Consider the following 24,255-nt stretch of genomic DNA (forward strand, 5'->3'; position numbering starts at 1 on the left):
GTCTTGCTGACAGCTAAGGACAGAGGGCCCTAGTTAGGGAGAGCACCCCATACAGGCTACCCAGGAGGGAGGGATGTAGGAGGGCTGAGGAGACTCTGAGTTGTTGAGCTCCCCCAGCAGACTGGAACTTTCTGAAGCAGAGGTGGGTTCCCCATTAGATAAGAGCTGCTTGAGATGTGTGGGCCCCAGTACTCCGTCACACCATAATCAGGGAAGGGGCTGGTTTCAGGTTTGGCCCATTAAACCAGTTTCTGCCCATTGTTCAACACAGGGTTCCCCACACTGCTGCTGTGTGCGCAGACAAATCTCTCTGTGGCCTGTTTTCCTCCCTTCCTGGCCTTTGTCCCTCAGCTCTGACAGGGGCTCTTAGGTATGGAACAGGGTGGGGTGTCATGAAGCCAGAGTGGGGCATCATCCTTGGGTGGATCCTGCTGGTGGCCAGGGCAGGGGCTGCCAGGAGAGGATCCCCAGAAGAGGCATCCTTCTACTATGGAACCTTTCCACCTGGTATGTCCATTCCTCCACTACTCTGTCCTCAGACTGTCTATCTATCCATTTGTTGGTCTCTGTTGGTCTCCCTACCTTGGTTGACTTGCCAAAGAATTGGGTGCTCTGATCTGGTGGGATGAGAGACACCTTCAAGTAGATGCTGGAAAATAAAACACCCCAATAGATAGGTGTGGGGTGGGTTCTTGGTCCATCAGTGTGTCTCTGTGGTGTTGGGAATTTGAATCCAACTTACAGCTTTGTCCATGCTAGGCAAGCACTTTGGTATGGAGCTACATCCCTAACCCAGAGACTTTTAAAAAGTTACTAAATTCAGAAGTTAAGAGTGCTTAGCTGGGAGGTGGCGCACGCCTTTAGTCCCAGCACTCGAAAGCGAGGCAGGCAGATCTCTGTGAGTATGAGGCCAGCCTGGTCTACAGAGCTAGTTCCAGGAAAGCTAGGGCCACACAAAGAAAACCTGTCTTGAAAACAAAATGAAACAAACAAACAAAGAGAGCTTACTGCTCTGTAGAGGACTGGAGTTCAGCTCCCCGCACCCACATCCATTTGGTGACTCACAACTGCCTGGAATCCCAGCTTCAAGGGAGCCAGGCCCTTTTCTGGCCTCTTCAGACACCTGCTCTCACTCCCAACCCCCCAAACACAAATTGACAATAAAAATAAAACAAAAATCTAAACCAAGTTATTAAAATCTAAAAAAAGATGTTAAAAGAACCCAGGTCTTTTGGCAGCGCCGCCAGTGCTCTTAACCGCTAAGGCAGCTCTGAGCCCCCACAGGATGTTTTGATCACTGTATCTCCTCTCTCCTTGCCCCCTATGTTCCTACTCCAGGGAGATGGGGCAGGCCACAGGGTAAGTGCCCTGAGCCTGGGAAGTTCCCAATGTAGCTGAAGCTGGAGTGGCCCGGGGCCTGGCGTGGGGTCTCTCTCTGCAGGTTTCTCCTGGGGTGTGGGCAGTTCTGCCTACCAGACAGAAGGTGCGTGGGACCAGGATGGGAAAGGGCCCAGCATCTGGGATGCCTTCACACACAGTGGGGAGGGGAGAGTCCTAGGGAACGACACGGCAGATGCAGCCTGCGACAGCTACTACAGAGTGCGGGTGAGTGAAGGGGGCTGTGTGGACCATCCTGCCTGAGAGCTGGGGAGTGAAGTACAGGGGCATCTCACTGCCAGTGCCAGCCTAATGTTCTGCTAATCACCTGGACCCAGCCAAAGAGGATGGGGCCGAGGTGACTAGGGCTGTGAGTGCCAGGATGTAGGAAGAAGGACAACGAGATGAGACAGTACCTTAGTCTAAGCAATCAGGTGCGAAAAGGCCAGTGGCTTGGCCCCAGAGGGGCAGCTCACCTTCAGAACCTCTTTTCTCATTCAAGTTTATGGGAATCTTATGTGGACTTCTCAAAAGTTTCCCCACGCTTCGTGTGTGAGCACAGCCAGCACGGAGAGGGAATTCATAGTACAGCCCTTATGGAGGGTTACATGGAGCTACAGATATGCATGATTCTCTAGGCCCCAAGTCTTGTCTTCCCCTGCTTCCCTACCTGACTACACAGGAGGACATTGCCCTGGTGAAGGAGCTACGTGTCAATCACTACCGATTGTCCCTGTCTTGGCCACGGATCCTGCCCACAGGGGTCAGAGGTGAGCTACAACAGTCCTTCCCTAGGCTCTGCAGGGATCAGTGTCAAGTGAGGGTGACCAGCCCAGGAGCATGGGTTCAGCAGGTGACTGGTCTCCAGACATACCAACAGCATTCCTCTATGGCTCAGGACATTGTGGGCTACGGGGGTTTCAGCCTGCAGAAGGCCACAGAACCCAAGAATGCTGTACCCCACAGGAAAGGTCAAGTTCTGTTTCACTTACAGCCGAACAGGTGAACAGGAGAGGAATTGAATTCTACAGCGATTTCATTGACGCCCTGCTGAAGAGCAACCTCACCCCCATTGTGACCTTGCACCACTGGGATCTGCCTCAGGTGAGGGCCAGATAGGGTTCAGCGGGAGGGAGCCTGGTGTGAGGACCTAAAGTGACCAAGAAAGGGGGCAGAGCCTGGGGTTTGGCCCTGGATAGAAAGATGTGAGGAATAACTGCCTTAGCTTATTTGTTCTGCTGTGGCAGAATGCCAGACCGGTGAAGTTAAAAAACATCTGAAGATTGTCTCAGTTCTGGAGGCTGGGAAGTTCGAGGTTAAATGCCAAAGGAATCAGTGAGGTGGGGACTGGCTTGTGCTTCCAAGATGTGTCCTCTAGGGGGCGCTGTGTTCCCACAAGGCAGAGGAGGAAGGGCGGAAGGCATGAACTAGCTTTGTCATTTTATAAGATACAGGAAATTTACACGTGGAGCTGGAGAGGTGGCTCAGTCAATAATACTGCTGTGCAAGCGTGAGGGCTTGAGCATCATCCCCAGCACCCACATAAAAAGCTGGGTAGGGTTAGTGTGCTTGTAATCCTAGCACTTGGTGAACACGGCCACCCAGCCTAGCACAATCAAAGCCATGAGCTCCAGTCTCGGAAATGAAGTGGAGAGTAACTGAGGAAGACACCTGTTGCTGATTCTACCCACCCCCACATGCACATACACACATAGGAAGCATTAGCTTGGAGGCCATGCTGCTTGCAGTAAATGAAGAGTGTGGTCCTATTTTACACAATACTTGGCATAAGGAAAAATAATTAAGAAGAAAAAATCCTTGTGTGTGTATGTATGCTGCTGGGTACTGAACCTAGGACCTTGTGTTTGCTGGGCAAGCACTCTCCTACTGAGTCAAAGAAGCCTAAGTCTGAGAAATACCTTTGGACCCATGTTTGATGACATGGTGTTTTCCACAGGTTTTGTTCAGTCTTTCTTTCCTTTGTTTGAGGCAGTACCACTTGCCCTCATCCATGACCTAGCCATGGATGGACAGGCCTAGCCATGTCCTAGCACGCTTCAGAAATTGCTGTCAACACTCAGGCAGTTTTCCTTCCTTCACCTGGGCCCAACAGGGATCACAGCAAAGTCAGGGATATGGCTGCCTGCGACCTATACCACATGGCGGTGGGTTCAAAGGAGAAATGGGGAGAATAGGGGTGTGATCCATGCACTGAAGGGTAAAGGGAGGAGGTAGGGGGCGGGAATGTGGGCTTCTGGGTGGGAGGGGCATGCTGTAGAGAACTATTGGAGACTGGAGGAATGGCCTGAGGCCCCCAAATCTAAGGCAAGGCGACTGGAAATTGGGTTAGGAAATTAGTAAGGGCTGGGGCAGAGGACACAGCAGGCTTGCAGCTTCCACTAACTTGTCAAGTAGCATCTCTTCAAGCAAACCAGGAAGGCTTTAGGTAACCAGGACAAATGGATGACTAGCCTTGAGCACAGGTAGTGGATAGCAGGCTTCTGCCATAGAGGTAACCTCACGTTAATAGATGAGGCTCCAGGGAGTGCCCTGACTTCAGCAAGACCCTCAAAACTCTTGCCATGCCTCCTACTAACACAAGGGATGTTCTAGACATTCCCTTGGTATCATATCTCGCCCAGCACCCACCTTGGCAGACCAAGTTTCCTAAGGACCTGAGAATGACCCTGAACTTCTGATCCTCCTTCTTCTACCTCCTGAGTGCTAGGAGAAGCATGTGTCCCTATGCCCAGTTTACATCTTAAATATCCAATCTGTCAGCTTCTTCCTAAGCAGGCATTTCCAGTTCCCTCTGCTCCCTCCAGTTTTCTGGCTTAAAGGATATACTCCCTTGCCATAGAGGGTCTGTGCCCCACCCTGCATCTTTGCTCCCATTCTTGTACTGTAGTCATTCATGCTTTACCCACATATCTCACCAATCTACTCCAGAGTCTCCCCAGGGTGCCAGTTTCTCTCTCTGTTGGCAGATGCTCCAGGTCACATATGGTGGGTGGCAGAATGTGAGCATGACTCGATACTTCAGGGACTATGCTGACCTATGTTTTGAGGTCTTTGGGGACCGCGTCAAACACTGGCTCACATTTAGTGATCCTCGGGTAAGTAGAGGCTCCTCTTCAGATGGGGAGATAGGGATGGGCCCTGTTGTCCCTCATGGTCCTGGGATCCCCATTGCTGTCTCTGCAGACAATGGTAGAAAAAGGCTACGAGACTGGTCTCCACGCACCGGGCCTGAGGCTCCCGGGCACTGGTCTGTACGTGGCTGCACACCATATCATTAAGGTAAGCCAGATCCTTCCGGGACAAAGGTTGGGCTCCAGGTAGAGCCATTGCCTCGGGTCACACTGATCCTCTTCAACATCAGTATGTGCCATGGCCCTTCTTCTTTGAGGGTATGTAGAGGGCACGTCCTGTCACCTCACTGTGACTCTGCCACGGCAGAGTTACGACAATGGCTGCTGTTGGTCTCACCAAGAGGACAGAGGTAAGCATTCAGGAATTTGTCATGTGCAGGTATAAACTTTTTGAAAATGGTGATGGAAGAAGGGGTATGTGACAGTAGATAAGGACCAAAGCACACAGAATAGTAGGAAAAGCCAGAGGGTGCAAGGACCAGCAGGAAGATCAGAGTGGGCACTGGCCATGACCTGGAGTTTTGGGAGGAAGCGGGAGGCAGCTACAACCTTTTCCAGCCAAAGGTATGTGGGCTGGAGGGTTGTCTCTGCTTGAGTGAAGTCTTCAGGACAGCCAGTTGGCTAGCAGCATAAATGGGAAGGAGACGTCCAGAGAAGGTGCCTAGCATGCACTGGAAGCTGAGGAAGGACAGAGACAGTGGGCTGCTTATAAGAGTGAAAATACAGGCTCGGCTACAAACCTGATGAAAGCCTTCCCCGGGGACCCCTGGCTGGCTGGGAGGACGAGCTGCTCCAGCTGAAAGACAGACCACTGGTGACACATTAACCCAAGTTCATGTGAGGGAAACGACTCTCATGGCTCTGCCTTTTTATAAAATTGACTTGTTTTGTTTTGAAAAAGGGTTTCTGTGTAGTCTTGGCTTTCCTGGAACTGTCTCTGTAGACCAGACTGGCCTTGAACTCATAGAGATCTACCTGTCTCTGCCTTCTGAGTGCTGGGGGTTAAAGGCGTACACCCTCACTGCCTTGGCAACTTGAGATTTTTAAAACAATTTACGTTTGATTTATGAATATGAGTGTTTTCACCTGTATGTACGTAAGTGTGCAGTGCAATGCTCTGGTAGGCTAGGAAAAGGGAGCTGGATCTCCTGGGATAAGAGTTACCGGTGGTTGTGAGCTGCTGTGTGGGTGCTAGGAACTAGGGTCCTCTGCAAGAGCAGTCAATGTTCTTGACTACTAAGTCACTGCTCCAGCCTGACCTAAGAGTTCTTCAATGGAACAGTTGATGGGCAGAGCAGTCTATGAGAGAGTAATATGAACAGTCAGGATTCTGATACTCTCTCTGCGACATTCCACATCCCTAGACAATTCCAGGGTTCATCCTTTTTTCTTTCTTTCTTTTTTTTTTAAAATATTTATTTATTTATTTATTATGTATACAATATTCTGTCTGTGTGTATGCCTGCAGGCCAGAAGAGGGCACCAGACCCCATTACAGATGGTTGTGAGCCACCATGTGGTTGCTGGGAATTGAACTCAGGACCTTTGGAAGAGCAGGCAATGCTCTTAACCTCTGAGCCATCTCTCCAGCCCCCATCCTTTTTTCTTTTTGGTTTTTTGAGACAGGATTTCTCTGTGTTACAGTCCTCCCTCGCTGTCCTGGAACTAGCTCTTGTAGACCAAGTTGGCCTTGAACTCACAGAGATCCGCCTGCCTCTAACTACCAAGTGCTGGGATTAAAGGCGTGTGCCACCACTGCCTAGCTTTCATACTGTTTTTTTTTTTTAAAGATTTCTTTATTAATTATGTATACACATACCAGAAGAGGGCACCAGATCTTATTACAGATGGTTGTGAGCCACCATACGGTTGCTGGGAATTGAACTCAGGACCTCTGGAAGAACAGTCAGTGGTCTTAACCTCTGAGCCATCTCTCCAGTCCCTGTTTTTCTACTTACTAGCTAGCAACGTAACAAGCATAGGAACTGGAAAGATGCCCAGAATGTAGGTGCTTTCCATGTGAGCATGAGGAAGTGAGTTCAACCTCTAGCACCTAGGTAAAAAGCTGGGTTAGAGCTACTAACCCTAAGTAGGGTCTAAGTTAGGGTTACTAATGCTGTGATGGCCAGGACAGATTTCTTCTTTTTCTTTTTTTTTTGCTCTATTTTGTTTTGTTTTTCAAGACAGGATTTCTCTGTATAGCCATCCCTGGCTGTCCTAGAACTCACTCTGTATCCAGGCCAGCCTTGAACTCAGAGATCCACCTGCCTCTGCCTTCTGAGGGCTAGGATTAAAGGTGTGTATCACACTACCTGGCTGGCCACATAACTCTTTATTTTTCATTAAAATTTTTCATTTATTTTACATACTGACCAGTTTCCCCTCCCTCCTCTTCTTCCATTCCCCTCCCAGTCCTCCCAACTACCCCACTCCCCATCCACTCTTCTTCCATCTTTGTTCAGAAAGGGACAGGCATCCCATGGTAGTCAACAAAGCCTGGCACATCAAGTTGAGGCAGTACCAAGCTCCTCCCCCTACATCAGGGCAGGACAAGGCAACCCAGCAAGGGGAATAGGTTACTAAAAGCCAGCTCAAGCACCAGGGACAGGTCCTGATCGCACTGCTGCATGACTGTCACACACAGGCAGAGGTAGGTCCCATTCAGGTTCCCTAGCTGTTGGTCCAGGGTTCATGAGCTCCCATGAGCTCAGGTCAGCTGTCTCTGCCACACAACTCTTATAAAGAAAAGCATTTTACTACGGACTTGCTTAAAGTTTCAGAGGCTTGGTCTACTAACTTCATGGTGCTGGAGAAGTAGCTGAGAGCTACATCCTGATCTGAAGGCAGAGACAGACAAACAGATCGGGCTTGGCATAGGCTTTTGAAACCTCAAAGCCCACCCCCAGTGACACACTTCCTCCAACAAGGCCACACCTCCTAATCTTCTAATCTTGTCAGAGTTCCACTCCCTGGTGACTAAGCATTCAAATATGTGTGTGTGTGTGGGGGGGGAGGAAGCATTCTTATTCAAAGAACCACTCTATTAGTGTGGCCAAAAAAGCTTGGTGAGGAAAGGGTTTATTTCACTCACAGATATGTGTATATATGTATACACACACACACACAAACAAACAAAAAACCAAACAGACACACTAATCCATCAACAGAAACAATGAGGGCAGGAATTCTAGCAGGGCTAAGCCTGGAGGCAGAAGCTTCAAGATCCTTACTACTTGCTCAGACTGATTTCTCTCTCTCTCTCTCTCTCTCTCTCTCTCTCTCTCTCTCTCTCTCTCTCTCTCTCTCTCTCTCTCTCTCTCTCTTTCTTCCCCCCTCTCTTCCTTCCTCCCTCCCTCCTTTTAATTTTAAATTCTCTCATACAGTACATCCCGACCACAGTTTCCCCTCCCTCCACTCCTCCCAGTTCTTCCCACACCTCCCCTCTTCCCCAGATCCACTCTTCCTCTGTACCCCTTCAGGAAAGAGCAGGTCTCTCACGGATATGAACCATGGTTCATATCATACAAGTTATGACAAGACTAGGCACAAACTCTTATATCAAGGCTGGGTGATGCAACCCAGTAGGAGGAAAAGGGTCCCACAAGCAGGCAAAAGAGACAGAGACACCCCCTGCTCCCACTGTTAGGGGTCCCACAAAAACACCAAGCTAACAACCATAATATAGAGGCAGAGGACGTAGCACAGATTCTTGTGGGCTCCGTGGTTGCCCCATCAGCCTCTGTGAGCTCCCATGAGCCCTGCTTAGTTGATTCTATGGGCCGTGTTCTCCTGGTGTCCTTTAACCCTTCCTCCCCCCCCTTCCATGGGGTTTCCCGAGCTTCAAGGGGAGGGACCTGATGGAGATCTCTACTTTGGGTTCTCTCTGCCTAAAGTTTGACTGTGGGTCTCTTCATCTGCTCCTATCTGCTGCTGGAGGAAGCTTCTCTGATGACAACTGGTCGGTCTACTTTCTTATAGAACCCTGGTCCACCAGTCCAGGGACCCACTCACAAAAGTCTGGGCCCTCTCCATCAATCACAAATTAACAAAATGCCCTACAGGCTTGCCTAAACCCGATCTTCTGGAGACATTTTCTCAACTGAGATTTTGTCCTCTCTGCTAGCCTGTGTCAAGTCGACATAAAACTAGCCAGGGCATTGGGTGTGGTAAAGCATGCTTGTAATCCCAGCGTGGGGGAGGCTGAGACAAGGAGATTTTTGGGAGTTTGCTGGCCAGAATCCAGCCTACTGGAGCAAGCGTCATCCAGGTCCCAATGAGAGACTCTGTTTCAAAAACCAAGGTGGATGGCTCACGAGGAACAACACCCAAGGTTGATCTCTGGCCTCCACATACACATGTACCTGAATGCTGCATGCATGTGTGCACACACACACACACGCACCCCCCTCCCCCACACACACAACAGAAAGAGAATGTGAAATAAGGGCTTTCCGGGAGTGACAAGTAACACTCAAAACCTTTGTAGCCTGAAATAGTTGGGTTCAAACTTCAGCAAATGTCAGAAACACATGGGGACTACGTTCCAACACAGACAGCAGTTGGGCCTGGTGACAACACATTTGTCATCCCAGCATTCGGGAGGTAGAGGCTGGGGGCGTATGAGTGTTTCTTTGGGCCCCCAACCCCCAGGAAATGCCAGAGATTCCTTACTATGAAAGCTTGGCCTTAGTTTAGGCTTGTTCCCTATTAGCTCTTGTAACTTAATTTTTTTTCCTAAATTAGGAGTTGATTTTTTAAAAGTAATTTTTATTTAGTTCATGTATATGGTGTATATGTATATGGTACTCTATACATAGAGCCTATATAGCAGAAGATATCAGATCCCACCATAGATGGCTGTGAGCCACCATGTTGTTGCTGGGAATTGAACTCAGGAGTTCTAGAAGAGCTGCCAATGTTCTTAACCACTGAGCCATCTCTCCAGCCCCAGCTCTTAGAACTTAAACTAACCTGTTTCTATTAATCTACCACCTGATTCTTTATGTCTCTTCCATTCTGTACATCCGACTCCCTCTGCGTCTCACTAGCTTAATACCATGTGCCTCAGAGTCTTCCCGACCTCCTCTCTCTCCCTGGAAGTTCTGCCTGTACGCTTCCTGCCTAGCTATTGGACATTTAGCTCTTTACTAAAGCAATCGGGTGCCTTAGGCAGGTGAGGCAAAACAAAGACACATCTTCATGCAGTGTAAACAAATATCCTGAAACAAAGAGAATTAAAAGCTCAAAGCCAGTTTTGATTACACAGCAAGTGTGAGGACAATTCAGGGTTAAATGAGCCCTTGCCTCAAAACAAAGAAGAAACCCAAACAGGATGTTGGGCCCTGCTCCCAGAGCTTGCTCCAGCAGGTCCTAGCGAGGGGCGTCAGGAACTCACGCTTCCCCCAGGTCCTCAGGAGGACTGCTGTCTAGAGACCTACACCAACAATTTAGAGACAATAAAGGATGGGCTGGTGGATGATAGCTCAGTTGATAGAACACTTGCTTGGCATGGGCAAGACTCTGGATTCAGTTCTAATGTAGGGGTGGGTAGCTATAGCAGTAAACACACAAACTGCTTTCTGCCCATTTCGACTATGCTTCCTCTACATTACAAAGGAAGCAAGTGTCTCTGAAAGTCAGAGGGAGGGAGTCCATGGTAATTGAGACTGGATTCAGAAACATGGGAAATTTGAAGTTGGAGCTCAAGAGTAGGGAAGGCAAGAAAGGCCACTCCGCAGCCGGCAAGATGGCTCAGTGGGCAGACACTGCTGAGAATGACAGCTTGAGTTCAGTTCCTGGTCTGGTGGAAGGAGGGAGTTGACTGAACAAGTGTTCTCTGAGCCACCCTCATAAGTAAACAAAAGAAAGGAAGGAAAAAGACAGGCAGGCAGGGGAATGGAAGAGCCAGGTACCTGAACTAATTCTTTTTTTCAGGCACACGCCCAAGCCTGGCATTCTTATAACAACACATGGCGCAGCAAACAGCAAGGTGAGCTGGGACTCTCAGGCTCAGACACAGGCCCGGAGGAGCCAGAACCTGCCTCTCTCTACCTCGATTTCCTTCCTTTAAGGCATGGTGGGAATTTCACTCAACTGTGACTGGGGGGAACCTGTGGACATCAACAACCCCAGCGATATTGAGGCAGCTGAGAGATACCTACAGTTCTGCCTCGGTTGGTTTGCCAACCCTATTTATGCTGGTGACTACCCCCAAGTCATGAAGGACTACATTGGTAAGCTGAGTCATGTTTTTGTTTTTAACTTACCTTCTCATGTGTTCATGTATGCAAGTAGCATATGTGTTCAGGCATGCATGCATGCATACAATCTCCTTAATAGGTCCTCAGTCATTCTCCACCTTGTTTTTTGAGACAGGGTCTCTTACTAGAGTGGAGCTTGCTGAGTAGGAGGCTAATTGGCCACTGAGTTATAGGAATCCACTTAACTCTGCGTTTCCAGTGCTGGGGTTCAAGCACATACCATCATTCTCAGTTAAAAAAAAATTATTGTGTGTGTGCTTTGTGTGCACCCGTGCACGCACGCATGCCAAAGCACAAGCGTGAAGACAAAATACAACTCTAGAGTTGGTTCTTTCCTACCATGGGATCCAGGGAATGAACTGAGGTCAAAAGGCTTGCACATAAAACACCATTTCAACAGCTCACACATAGCCTTTTTTATTTTTTAAATAAAAACATGAGAATCAAGTCCTCATGCTTACAAGGCAAGCACTTTACCAACTGAGCTATTTCCCCAGCCCTAAACCTTTTTTTAAAAAAGCTATACATATTTATAGGGCCATGTGTTGTTTCAGTATATATGTACACTGATATTTACATCAGGTTAACACAAGTTATTTATCATTGCTTTATGGTAAAAACTCTTAAACCCCTTCTAGTTTTTTGAGAGGCACAGTACACTGTTACCACAGTCGCTCTGCAGGCAAATGCACAGTTGAGCTTCTGGGGGGGGGGGGGCCCTCTGGGACAGCACACCAGGCTCAGCTCTAGGTCTGCTGCCCTTTAAGTGAGAGCAGTGGAGGTTGTCTTTCTGGGTCTGGCTTCAACATCCTTAGGAAATGCAATTAAAAAAGCTTTGAGAGTTATCTCACCCAAGTCAGAATGGCTGTCAAGAAAACAAACCCTGGCTAGGACTTGGGAAAGAACTTTCATTCACTGCTGGTAGGAGGAAAAACTGGTGCAGCCACTATGAAATCAGTGCGGCTCCCTCATAAACAAACGAAATTTAAAAGCAACTAAAAATAGGACTAGAGAGATGACTCAGTGAATAAAAGCACTTACTACCCAAACTTGATGATATAAAATAAATTCCATTTCCCAGGGCCTATATGGTGGAACGAGAGACCAGATTCCTTCAAGTTGTCCTCTGATCTACACACTGTTGCCATGGTAATCTCCAAATATAAATAAGTACTACTAATTGACCTAGCTATATAGCACTGGACTAGGCAACACAAACACACTATAGACATACTTATATATTCATGTTTATTGCTGCATTGTTCACAATGGCCAGAAAATGGACCCATCCTAGATATTAATAAACAGATGAATGTATAATGAAAATGTGGTATATATAAACAATGGACCCCCACCCCTGCCGGCTCCAAACAGGGTTTCTCTGTATAACTGCTCTGACTGTCCTGGAACTCACTCTGTAGACCAGGCTGGCCTCAAACTCACAGAGGTCCACCTGCCTCTGCCCCTCCTCACCAGTGCTGGGATTAAAGATGTGTGCCAACCCTGCCCAGCTACACAAAGAAATTTTATTCATGCATTAAAAAGAGAAATAATGACCTTTGTAGAAAATGAATGGAACTGGAAATTATGTTAATCAAAATAAGCCAGACTTAGAAAGATAAACATTGGATGTTTTCTTCTAAATGAAGACAGATTTTAGTGGTGTGTATGTGTGTATGGGGGATACCTGAAGAAGGGAATAAGAGATATTTAAGGAAGGGGGAATAAGAGAAAAAGAGATTACTAGAATACATAGGGCAAGAGCGGACTGAGAAAGAGGCCAAATAAGGACAAAACATACATCTTAGGGTTTTTACTACTGTGAAGTAGTAATAATAATATAGCAACTCTATATTATAAAGGCAACATTTAATTGGAGCTGGCTTATAGTTCAGAGGTTTAGTCTATTATCATCATGGCAGGAAACATGACATGTAGGCAGATATAGTGCTGGAGAAGGAGCTGAGAGTTCTATGTGTGTATCTGTACATAGCAGGAAGAGAAAATGCCACCCTGGATGAGATGTGAAGGCCCACTCCCAGTGACACACTTCCTCTAACAAGGCCACACCTCCCAACACTGCCTGTAGCTGGGATTTTTGTTTTGATTTGTTTGTTGTTGTTTTTACTCTTTAGGGGCCTGCCACTCAGCTCTCAAATAAATACATGGAGACTTATTCTTACTTATGAATGCTGAGTCTTAGCTTGGCTTATTTCTAGCCAGCTTTTCTTACTTGGATTAACCCATTTCTCTTCTTCCACATTTTGCCTCTGGGCTTCTTACCTGTCTTTATTCTAGATATCTTTCTTCCCTTCTTACTCTGTTGCTGGCTGTGTGGTTGGGTGGCTGGCCCCTAGTGTCCTCCTCTCCCCCTTTTCTCACTCCTCTCTTTTTTTTTTTTTTTTTTTGGTTTTTCGAGACAGGGTTTCTCTGTGGCTTTGGAGCCTGTCCTGGAACTAGCTCTTGTAGACCAGGCTGGTCTCGAACTCACAGAGATCCGCCTGCCTCTGCCTCCCGAGTGCTGGGATTAAAGGCGTGCGCCACCACCGCCCGGCTTTTTTTTTTTTTAAATATTTATTTATTTATTTATTTATTTATTTATTATGTATACAATATTCTGTCTGTGTGTATGCCTGCAGGCCAGAAGAGGGCACCAGACCCCATTACAGATGGTTGTGAGCCACCATGTGGTTGCTGGGAATTGAACTCAGGACCTTTGGAAGAGCAGGCAATGCTCTTAACTTCTGAGCCATCTCTCCAGCCCCCTCACTCCTCTCTTGAGCCTAGGTTTCTCCTCCTATTTATTCTCTCTTCCTGACAGCCCCACCCATCCCTCTCCTGTCTTGCTATTGGCCATTCAGCTCTTTATTACACCAATCAGATGTTTTAGACAGTGTAAATTAACACAGCTTTACAGAGTCAAACAAATGCAACATAAAATGTAGCACATCTTTGCATCATTAAACAAATATGCCACAGCATAAACAAATGTACTATATCTTAAACTAATATTCCACAGGTATCAACCCCTATGACCCTATGGGGCCACTTCCATTCAAACTACCATAGCATAACACAATGTACAAAAATGCCATCATGAAACCTATAACTTTATATGCTAATATAAAAAAATTCAGACCTTCAGTATGACTGGACCTAGCCCTAGCCCTATTTGTAGATGCATATAGCACTAGCTACTATATGAGACAGTGCAGGGATAGTGCCCAGTGACTTTCCTAGTTACTATATTTGACTGACAGCAATAACATGCTGATGTTCTAAGGATATGAATAATACAAACCTTTCACTCTTTTAATCAAAGTCAATAGTCTCCCTGCAAATGATCTTATTGTCTTATTAGATCATAGTTTGTTTGCCAGTGTATGTAATGCCATAATCAGGCCTGCATCTTTTTCTTCCTTGAACATATATCTAGGCAATCTTTGATGTTAGCATAGAAAATGTTGCCTTGTTTATTCTAACGGCTACATATTGTAGTACTGATGACCATTCAATAATAGTAATAATTATTATTTTAGGAGGGGTTGCTTTAGATTTTATGTGTATGAGTGTTTGTAAGTATGCATATCTGTATACCACATGCATGCATGGTATCCATGGAAGCTAGAAGGCAGCACTGGATCCTCTGGGATTGGAGTTACAGATGGCTGTGGGTGGTGGGAACTGAACTCCAGTTTGGTGGCAGCAAGTATTAGCTGCAGAGTCATCTCTGCAGAACCTATAATTAGTACTGTGGTGCTGGGGATCAGACCCAAGGCCTTGTGCACGCTACACCCTCAGTTTTCCACCATTTATTTAGTCATTCCCTTGGCAAGAAAAATATAAGTTGTTTCCAAACTTTTGCTACTCAACTCACAGTGAAGACACCTGAACACAGATTCTTTTCTATGAGTGGGCAAAGTACAAGATAAAGAGGTTTGGAGTTTGTTAAAAGATGTACCATTTCAAACCTAGACTAGGGCAAAATTTCCCAGTGCAGAACCGGTAACATCTTACACTGCCAACGATGTAGGAAGACATCATGACTCTCCCCTACCACCAGTGGCCTTCATTTCCTTCTAGGAGTGTTTCAATGTAAGGAACAATAAAACCCTGCCTTTTTTCAGATAGCCAAGGAGCTGTGCATATACCACTCACTAATTAATGAGTGAAAACATTCCACTCTTTGTGTGCTAGGGGTCCAATCCAGGGCCTTATACATGCCTGTCTAGTACTCTATTACTAAGTACACTAAGCCATGAATAGTAAGCATATAAATTTTGAAACTTTTTAGATAGAGGCTGGGGAAATGACTCAGCAGTTAAGAGCACTTGATGCTTTTCCAGAGGGACAGGACTCAGTACCTAGCATCTGCATATGGAGACCACAGCTCATGTTAACTCCAGCTCAGAGGAGACAACACTTGCTTTTGATCTCAGCAGGCACTGTACTCAAGTAGACAGACACACACATAAACATATACATAAATAAAATAAATCCTTAAAAAATAAAGTAGATAGTGTTCAAATGTCACAATTCCAATTTGAAAGGTCAAGGGTGTATTTTCCACACAGCCAAATTCTTGTTTTTGTTTTTTTTTCCCCCCAAGATACGGTTTCTCTGTGAAACAGCCCTGGCTCTGCCTCCCTAGTGCTGGGATTAAAGGAATGTGCCACCATACCCAGCTGCAGCTGGATTCTTTAAAGTTCAGCTTTATTATTTTGTCTTACCTGTATGAATGCTTGCCTGTGTGTATGTGCGCCTTGTGCTCTGGGTGTCAGAAGAGGGCGCTGGACCTCCTGGAACTAGAGTTAAGGTCAGTTGTGAGCTGCCACATGGTGTGGAGAACCGACCCTGAGTTCTCTGCAAGAGCAGTAAATGCTCTTAGCTGCTGAGCCATCGCTCTAGCACAGCACCAAAGCCCAGCTTATACATCACCACTTCAGCAGCACTGTGGGACAGGTGAGATGACTATGAGAAATGGACTCGGTTAAATTCTCTATTCTCTCTTGTCAGGAACAAAGAGTGCGGAGCAAGGCCTGGAGATGTCGAGGTTGCCCACATTCTCCCTTCAGGAGAAGAGCTACATTAGAGGCACATCTGACTTCCTGGGACTGGGCCACTTTACCACTCGATACATCACTCAAAGGAAATACCCCTCCCACCAGGGGCCCAGCTTCCAGAATGACCGTGACTTAAGAGAACTTGTGGATCCCAACTGGCCAGATATGGGGTCTTCATGGCTCTATTCTGTGCCATGGGGATTCAGGAGGCTTCTCAACTTTGCTCAGGTACTTATCCCAGCAAGCTGTGTAAGACTTGCAGACCTGAGTTTAGTCTCTTCCAGCAGACACTCAGATGACTACGTAAGAAAACTGATAAATACTAGGGATGGAGGCACACAACTGTAAGCCCGGCCCTTGGGAGGCTGAACACAGGAAGATCAGGAATTCAGTCTTGGCCTCTACACACTGCATACTGAGCTCAAGGCCAATCTGAACTGCATGAGACTCTACTACAAGGAAACAAACAAAAACAACTCAAAACAACAACAAAAACTTAATAAGCCAATAAACCCAGTACCCTGAACTTTAGAGGCTACTAAACATAGGTCCTGCAGACTGACACTTATGTAAACAACCACTTTCAATTACAGCTGAAATCTGACATTTAATTTGCCCTTTTAAGTGTTTATTTTTATTTTATATACATGAGCATTTGCCTGAGTATATGTATGTGCACCACAGCGATGGCTGGTACCCATAAAGGTTAGAAGAGAGGGTCAGATCCCCTGGAACCACTTACAGACAGCTGTGAGCTGCCATGTTTGTGCTGTGAACTAAACCTGGATACTCTGGAAAACAGCACTGAGTTATCTCTCTAGCCCCTGGGTCTAAATTTTTTAATTTACCCTTTGACAATTTCATACACATATGCAATATATTTTGAACATTTCCATCTTCCATTAATTCTTCTTTCCCGACTCCCACTTAACACTTCTTCCAAACAAATTTGCCTCCTACTTTCATGTTTTTGTGTGTCTGTGTGTGTGCGACCCATTGAGTTCAATGCGGTTGCTTACGTGCACATGAGTGAGAGGCTATTTACAATATTTATTCTCACTGAGGACAACTAACCAGTGGTTACACCACTGGAGAAAATGGCTGCTCCTCTTTGAGATATTTTTAGTCCATTTAAGCCCCACCTGATTTGAAATGGAATTTGTGGGAAAGACTAAGACCCTGAAGTGCATTTTCCCAAAGAAAGCCAATTTATTGAGAACTATAGTCTTTCATATCAACTCACCTGCCTACACTCCTCTCTCAATAAGTATGTAACACCTACTAAGTATGGTACCCACTAAGAGCTAACATGTACTTCATTAGAATATGGCAGCCATGTGACCCAGATGACCTATAAGTCAGATATTTGGAATTCATTCTTGCCTCCCTTTCAGATTCAATATGGTGATCCTCCCATATATGTGACAGAAAACGGAGCATCTCAAAAGTTACACTGCACTCAACTCTGTGATGAATGGAGAATTCAGTACCTCAAAGGATATATAAATGAAATGTTAAAAGGTGAGATAAGCCAGGCGGTGGTGGCTCACGCCTTTAATCCCAGCACTTGGAGGGCAGAGGCAGGTGGATCTCTGTGAGTTTGAGGCCAGCCTGGTCTCCAAGAGTGAGTTCCAAGACAGGCTCCAAAGCTACAGAGAAACCCTGTCTTGAAAAACCAAAAAAAAAAAAAAAAAAAAAGTGAGATAAGATTTGACTTATTATGTTTTTCTTCTTAGACAAATTTAAACTACCATCCACTATCAACTAAAACTTGCTTCTAAATCTCATAAAACAACTCAATACTATCTATATACTTCTAAGTGGATAAAATGTATTAAAAATGTAATCATATGTCTTCACAGCTATAAAAGATGGTGTGAATATAAAAGGGTATACTTCCTGGTCTCTATTGGATAAATTTGAATGGGAGAAAGGCTATGCAGATAGATATGGATTCTACTATGTTGAATTCAATGTGAGAAACAAGCCTCGCTATCCCAAGGCTTCAGTTCAGTATTACAAGGAGATCATTACAGCCAACGGGTTTCCAAACTCACGAGAGGTACGGCTAACTTACCCACATATGTTCTGTTCTTAGAAGAACTAACAGTTGAGATGCACCACACCTCTCCTGTCTTCTATGGAAGGGGATGGGGAACACAGCTTCCTCTGCCTCTCATCACCTTTGCTTAGGATGGAGTAAGCACACCTCAAAATTTAGTCCCTTCCAGAATGGGTATCAGGGTGACAAGAGTCCTGTCTGACACATAAAGATTCCAATTGTTTTCTGTGTTGTTGGAACTAGGGATTGGACAGAGGTTTACCTATGACAGGCTCCAGCTCCGGACGCTGCTTTCCCCCTACCCACCCTTTGGGTTCTTATTTGCATCTAGATTGGAATTTTGATGAATTAAAAATGTTACACTGATGCAAACAAATACTACCTACTCTTCAAAATGTGAAAAGTTCTATAAATCAAACGCAGGACTATATCTTTTCCCACCAAATGACAGAGCCATATACATGCACTGCCCCCAAGCCAAGATTAAACAAACAAATTTTAAGATTTTAAAACCTATCAAATAGGAGTCTTAGTGTTCTTGTTCAATTGTCAGCACAATTGCCTGCAACTCCTAGCTCCAGGCAATCCAACACCCTCTTCTGGCCTCTGTTGGCGGAGACCACTTGTTCATTCCCAGCCAGCCAGACCCGAAATAATCATACAGAAACTATACTAATTGCAATACTGTTTGGCCAATAGCTTAAGTGTATTTCTAGCTAACTCTTATATCTTAAATTAATCCATTCCTATTATTTTGTATTTTACCACGAGGCTCATGGTTTACCAGTAGGGTTCTGGCGTCTCCTTGACTTGCCTACTTTTCTCTCTAGCTCTGCTTGGATTTTCCACCTGGCTTTACTCTGTTAAGCCACTGGCCAAAATCAGCTTCTTTATCGATTGGTGGCAATAAAATATATTCACAGCATACAGATGGGAATTCCACATCAGGCCTCGAAGGGCATACACAGGCACATTTTAAAAAAATTAAAAATTTAAAGAAACAAACTACCAAATAGTTCTAATAACCTACAAATTTCCCATCTGCTCTACGTCTGTAGCTGCATCTACAAGCATGGACTATAAATTATGATTTAGAAGGTTTTAATAAAAAAAAAATTAAAAACAAATCTGACTTCCTTGCTAGAATTGCTTCAAAGTGAACCCAGTGGGTCTAGAAGTGAAGTCAGTGACTACTGCCCTTAGTTCTTCGCTCTGTCAATCCTAGAGTCAACACATCTGAAAGTGGGGGTGCCTCTCAAGGTCAGCTTTAGCTACATAGCAACTTAGTGGCCAGTATACATTGAGATCATCTCAAATAAATAAATAAATAAAATCCAAACTGTGGGTATATTTATAAATGTGTTTGTTTTGGTAAGACTGATGACGTAAGTTTGATTCCTGGGACTCAAGTGTTAGGGAAGAACTGACTTCTGCAAGTCTTCTACATGTATATGCATGTATATGCACATATAAACACATATAAATTTAAAAAATCTTTCATTTATTCTAAAAACAATTTCAAACATAGAAAAACATAAGGCAAACTTGCTTACTAAGTGGTTTTCATTAGGTGGAAACCTGGCGTCTCAAAGCTTTGGAAACTTGTTCCATCAACAACCAGATGCTTGCCACAGGTGAGGACATTCTTTTCTTTATAACTATGTAATTTTACATATGATGGCATTATCAAAAGTAGCAAAATGATCTACCTAAAATCAATATTCCCAACCATTTAGGAATAAAAATGTTTTTTTCTTTAATTTTTGTCGTATAAGCATCTTTAAAATTTTATTTTTTAAGCCGGGCGGTGGTGGTGCACGCCTTTAATCCCAGCACTCAGGAGGCAGAGGCAGGCGGATCTCTGTGAGTTCACGACCAGCCAGGTCTACAAGAGCTAGCTCCAGGACAGGCTCTAAAGCTGCAGAGAAACCCTGTCTCGAAAAACAAAAAACAAAAAACAAAACATATTTTTTAGGTGCCATAGCTACTAGAACGTAGGCTTTCCCCCCCAAGACAGGGTTTCTCTGTTTAACAGTCCAAGCTGTCTTGGAACTAGCTCTCATAGTCTAGGGTGGCCTCAAACTCACAGAGATCTGCCTACCTCTACCTCTGTCTCCCAAGTGCTGGAATTAAAGGTGTGTGCCACCATTGCCCAGCTGAAGGTAGGCTTTTGTACATACTAAGCAAGCTAAACTCCCAGCCTCTACAGCATTTTAAATGTCTGTCTGTCTATCTATCTAGGTATACATATTGAAGCCAACATGGGCTAAATGAATTCCAGACTAATGTGGGCTAGAGACTCTATCTAAAAACAAACAAACAAAGCAAAACAAATAATGTAAAAGAAAGAAAGCATGCAAGCACATGAGAAATGAGGGAGGGTAGATTTCTTCTATGTGTACAGGCCAGAGGGACAACCTAGTGTTACACTCAGGAACTTCAATCACCCCCTTGGAGAGTAAGTTTCTCACTGGCTTGGAGCGCATCAGTTAGTCTAGACTGGCTAGTCAGCTAGCTCTGGACTCTTCCCGTCTCTACTTCCCTGTCTCTGGGGGGGTTCAAAGAACATTGCACCTTGCCATTTTATCATTTTTATGTGGGTTCTAGAGGTCAAACAAGCCAAGTGCTTTACTGACTGAGCCATAGCCCCATTCACAAGAATGATTTCAATTACTCTAATCATTCTTTTTAATTAGACTGCAAATTATGTGCCTACCAGTTTTGTTAAAATGAGCTTGTGGAAGAAAAGGAAAAATCAGCTATTATCAACTGGAATGAAAAAAAGCAAAACAAAGGTTTTATATTAATCAAGCAAGTAACTTTTGTGTGTGGCACTGCTAGGAATTAAACCTAGGGCTTCAAAAACACTAGGTGCTCTACTATTGAACTATCTCCCTAACCTTTTCACTTTTTCTTTTTCAATTTTCAACCTTTAATTGTATTTATTGCTATTCTATGTATGTATGTACATATGTATGATGTGTATGAGAGTATGTGAGGCACTCAGGATAACTATGTGGTGTTCTACCCTTTCATCTCTCCATGGGTTCTAGAAAATTGAACTCAGGTGGTCAGGGTTGGGGAGCAACTACCTTTACTCACTAGGTCATCTTATCAGCCCTACTTAAAAATTTTTTTTAATGTGAATGAGAGTTTTCTCTTCATGTATATCTGTGTATCATGTGCATATCTGATACGCATAGAGGATAGAAGATGGTATCAGAACCCCTGGAACTAGTTACAGTGAGGAGCTGTCATGTGTGCACAGAGAATCAAACTTAGCTCCACTGCGAGAGCTGCCTATACTCTTAACCGCTGAGCCATCTCTCCAGCCTGGGCCCTGCTTTTTGAGACAAGGTCTCACTAATTTGCTCAGGATGACTTTAAACTCAGTAGCCCAGATAGGCCTTGATCCTCCCACTCCTGCCTCTAAAGTAGTTAGGATTACAGGCTTGCAAGAGATCTTCAGCAAATAATCAGTACTCCCTAATATTTGAGGGTTCTTTTAAGCCTCAGAGCTAACAGCAATGAACAAATGAAAAATTTAAAGTCCCTACTTTAAATTATATAATTTTCTTTTTCTTTCTTTCTTTCTTTCTCTCTCTTTTTTTTTTTTTTTTTTTTTTTTTTTTTTGAGACAGGATTTCTCTGTGTAGCCCTGGCTGTCCTGGAACTCGCTCTGTAGACAAGATTGCTTGAACTCATAGATCCCAGATTTGCCTGCCTCTGCCTCCTAAGTGCTAGGATTAAAGGACTGAGCTACCACCACTGGGCTAAAAAGGTATCATTTCTTATGCAATGGGATCTAAAAGGATTCAAAATACAGAATGTTTCTGAAATCTATTTTTCTGCATAAGGACAATTAAAAGAAATACACTTCCTATTTTAATATCATCCTTTAATCAAAAGATGATCAAAGCAGGTGGTGCAGAAACCCTCTCAACAAACTATCTTTACAGGCTAGTATATAACCATGCACCAGCGTCCCTATTCCTAAATAACCAGGCCATGTAAACCATAGTTCACCAAATCAAAGTAAATGCAACATGACTGTAGTACAGGATTTGCTGACGAGACTGCGAGCTTCTTAAGAACATAGTCATGCCCGTTTATTTCAGTCACCAGGGTGCTCAGCAGATAAATCAAGGTCTTCCGTCGGATTGGTGCCCATACCACTTAGCTCTTAAAGATAAAACCATGTGAGAATTATCAAATAAATGTTTAGGTTTTTAATGAATTTTTGTATCAACAAACGAGTTTAAGAATTACCATTAGAATTTGTAATATAGACACTCCTACATCTCTTAAAGGTTTATAAGATATATGAAGAATAACAAACTCAAAAAACTAGAAATGTTTCCAGTGGATTCTTTTTTTTTTTCTTCTTTTGAGACAGGGTTTCTCTTTGTAACTCTGGCTGTCCTGGAACTCCCTCTGTAGGCTTGCTTCTGCCTCTCCAGTACTGAATTAAAGGAATGCACCACCATACCCAGCCCGAAGGGTTCTTTTACAAGTTCCTCAGTAAAAATCCAGAGAACACATGGAATATGGATGTTAATATGTTGAAATTAATGCCAGCATAAATATTATCCACACTTAGGCTTCCTGAAGTTCCAGTGAAAGAACTAAATTTAGGCACTCCCAGATTTCTGTAACATTTCCAGCTCTCATATAAGTTCTGTATGATGGCAGGGATTCCCCAAGATGTGTGCAGCCAAGTGAATGCTCTGCCTCAGTACTATGGCCCCACCACCGTTTTAAAATCTGTTTTATTTATTGTTTTGGTTTCTTTTTACAACAAATAGGGACAATTAGATACCATAGTTAAAATGGATGGTAGCAGTGTACACATTTAATAATAGCACTTGGGAGGCAGAAGCAGGTGGATCTGTGAGTTCAAGGCCAGCCTGGTCTACAGTGAGAGTTCCCAAAACAAAAATAAAAACAAAAAACCCACAATGGTACCTCTTCTTTAGTTTTTGTTCCAAAACAAAGTTCATGTCTGGTGGAATGCTCTCTGTCTGTTTCAGAGCCCTTGCTTAGGCACATGCACATGGCTTCGGAGATTGTGGTACCCACAGTTTGCGCCCTCTCCATCCTCATTGCTGCCCTGCTGCTAACACTCCTCCTCAGGAGCCACAGCTGAGATGGGATCTCATCTCCACCTTCATCCTTCAGAGGATCTTCAGAATCACGCTTCTCTTTCTGCTTCAAAAATTTATGTGATGTCTATTTTTTAGGTTTTGAAAATTACCTCTTTCTCCCCCCACCTTTTTTGGTTTGTGCTGGAATCTAAGAATCAAAATAAAAAACAAGCATCAATAAAACGAAAGCAACCTGTAATCTCAATTCTCCTGAAGTCAGAGTTAATATTTTTCTATATATCATGCACATACTTCATTTTTCAAAATTAGGAATATAGTGTATAGCTTTATAACTTGATTATTTTTCATGTATCTGGAAAGATTACTATAATATACAAATGACAGTTACCCAAGCACTGCCCTATCTGTTGGATAACATCAATCTAAAATCCTTTCAGGCTGTAGACTATTACCTAAGCAGGTGGGCAGCACGTAAACGAAACATGTGTCTTGAGACCATGCATGTCAGTCACTGTTGCAGTCGGCAAAGAGACACTGCAATATCAAGCTGTGATGATGAAACACCTGCTAGGGAAATTTAAATAAAAGCCAGGCGTGGTAGTACACACCTTTAATCCCAGCACTCAGGAGATAGGCAGGCAGATCTGAGTTTGTGGCCAGCCTGGTCTACACAAGAGAGCTCTAGTACAGCCAGGACTACATAGAGAGAACCTGTCTTAAAGACCACTTTATTTTTAACTATGATAAAAATTAATCTTCATTTATTAGAGGGCAAATGGGACTTAAGAGGGAATAGTAACATCAGGCATTTGTACTCATTATTTAATTCTATTTATTTTTGTTTCTGAAACAAAAACAAACAAAAAAAGAGATCTGATGGGCAAGGGTAATGCAGACCTTAAATCCCAGCACTTTAATCCCATAATCTTTTTTTTTTTTTTTTTTTTTTGGTTTTTCGAGACAGGGTTTCTCTGCAGCTTTAGAGCCTGTCCTGGAGCTAGCTCTTGTAGACCAGGCTGGTCTCGAACTCACAGCGATCCGCCTGCCTCTGCCTCCTGAGTGCTGGGATTAAAGGCATGCGCCACCACCGCCCGGCTAATCCCATAATCTTTTGAGGTTTATCAAGACAGGCTGGACTTGAACCCAGAGCTCCTTCTACCTCTGCCTGCCAAGGGCTGAGAATAAGGGTGTGCCCCACCAAGCCTGGTGGTGCTTACTTTTTGATTTTAAAAATTA

At 44.4% G+C, this 24,255-nt stretch overlaps 2 protein-coding genes across 4 annotated transcripts in view; one reads left to right on the forward strand and one right to left on the reverse strand.

The window, feature by feature from the left end:
* Nucleotides 1–392: 392 nt before the first annotated feature.
* Nucleotides 393–23,060, forward strand: Lctl (lactase like). Of its 3 annotated transcripts, XM_038323170.1 has the most exons (13): nucleotides 393–507; nucleotides 1,442–1,605; nucleotides 2,060–2,147; nucleotides 2,372–2,481; nucleotides 4,365–4,493; nucleotides 4,582–4,677; nucleotides 10,464–10,518; nucleotides 10,601–10,762; nucleotides 15,806–16,080; nucleotides 17,247–17,373; nucleotides 17,715–17,914; nucleotides 19,485–19,548; nucleotides 22,945–23,060. In XM_038323170.1, the coding sequence occupies exons 1-13, from the start codon at nucleotides 393–395 to the stop codon at nucleotides 23,058–23,060; spliced, it is 1,701 nt and encodes a 566-aa protein (XP_038179098.1). The 3 variants fall into 3 exon arrangements, with proteins under 3 accessions (XP_038179098.1, XP_041910711.1, XP_041910712.1); XM_042054777.1 differs by lacking the exons at nucleotides 393–507; nucleotides 1,442–1,605; nucleotides 2,060–2,147; ... (1 more) ...; nucleotides 17,715–17,914; nucleotides 19,485–19,548 and having other exon boundaries at nucleotides 4,404–4,493; XM_042054778.1 differs by lacking the exons at nucleotides 393–507; nucleotides 1,442–1,605; nucleotides 2,060–2,147; ... (2 more) ...; nucleotides 17,715–17,914; nucleotides 19,485–19,548 and having other exon boundaries at nucleotides 4,404–4,493.
* Nucleotides 22,331–24,255, reverse strand: part of Zwilch (zwilch kinetochore protein) — a 36,666-nt gene continuing 34,741 nt past the window's right edge. The window contains exon 19 of the mRNA XM_038323169.1: nucleotides 22,331–23,206. The gene's annotated coding sequence lies outside the window, so the exon portion shown is untranslated. The remainder of the gene's footprint in view (nucleotides 23,207–24,255) is intronic.

This window comes from Arvicola amphibius, chromosome 3 (assembly GCF_903992535.2).
Source record: "Arvicola amphibius chromosome 3, mArvAmp1.2, whole genome shotgun sequence".
Taxonomy (NCBI): domain Eukaryota; kingdom Metazoa; phylum Chordata; class Mammalia; order Rodentia; family Cricetidae; genus Arvicola; species Arvicola amphibius.

Coding starts and splice junctions, on each gene's coding strand:
- Lctl (XM_038323170.1), top strand. CDS start 393: ATGAAGCCAGAGTGGGGCATCATCCTTGGGTGGATCCTGCTGGTGGCC. Junction 508..1,441: donor CTATGGAACCTTTCCACCTG/GTATGTCCATTC, acceptor CTCTCTCTGCAG/GTTTCTCCTGGGGTGTGGGC. Junction 1,606..2,059: donor ACAGCTACTACAGAGTGCGG/GTGAGTGAAGGG, acceptor CTGACTACACAG/GAGGACATTGCCCTGGTGAA.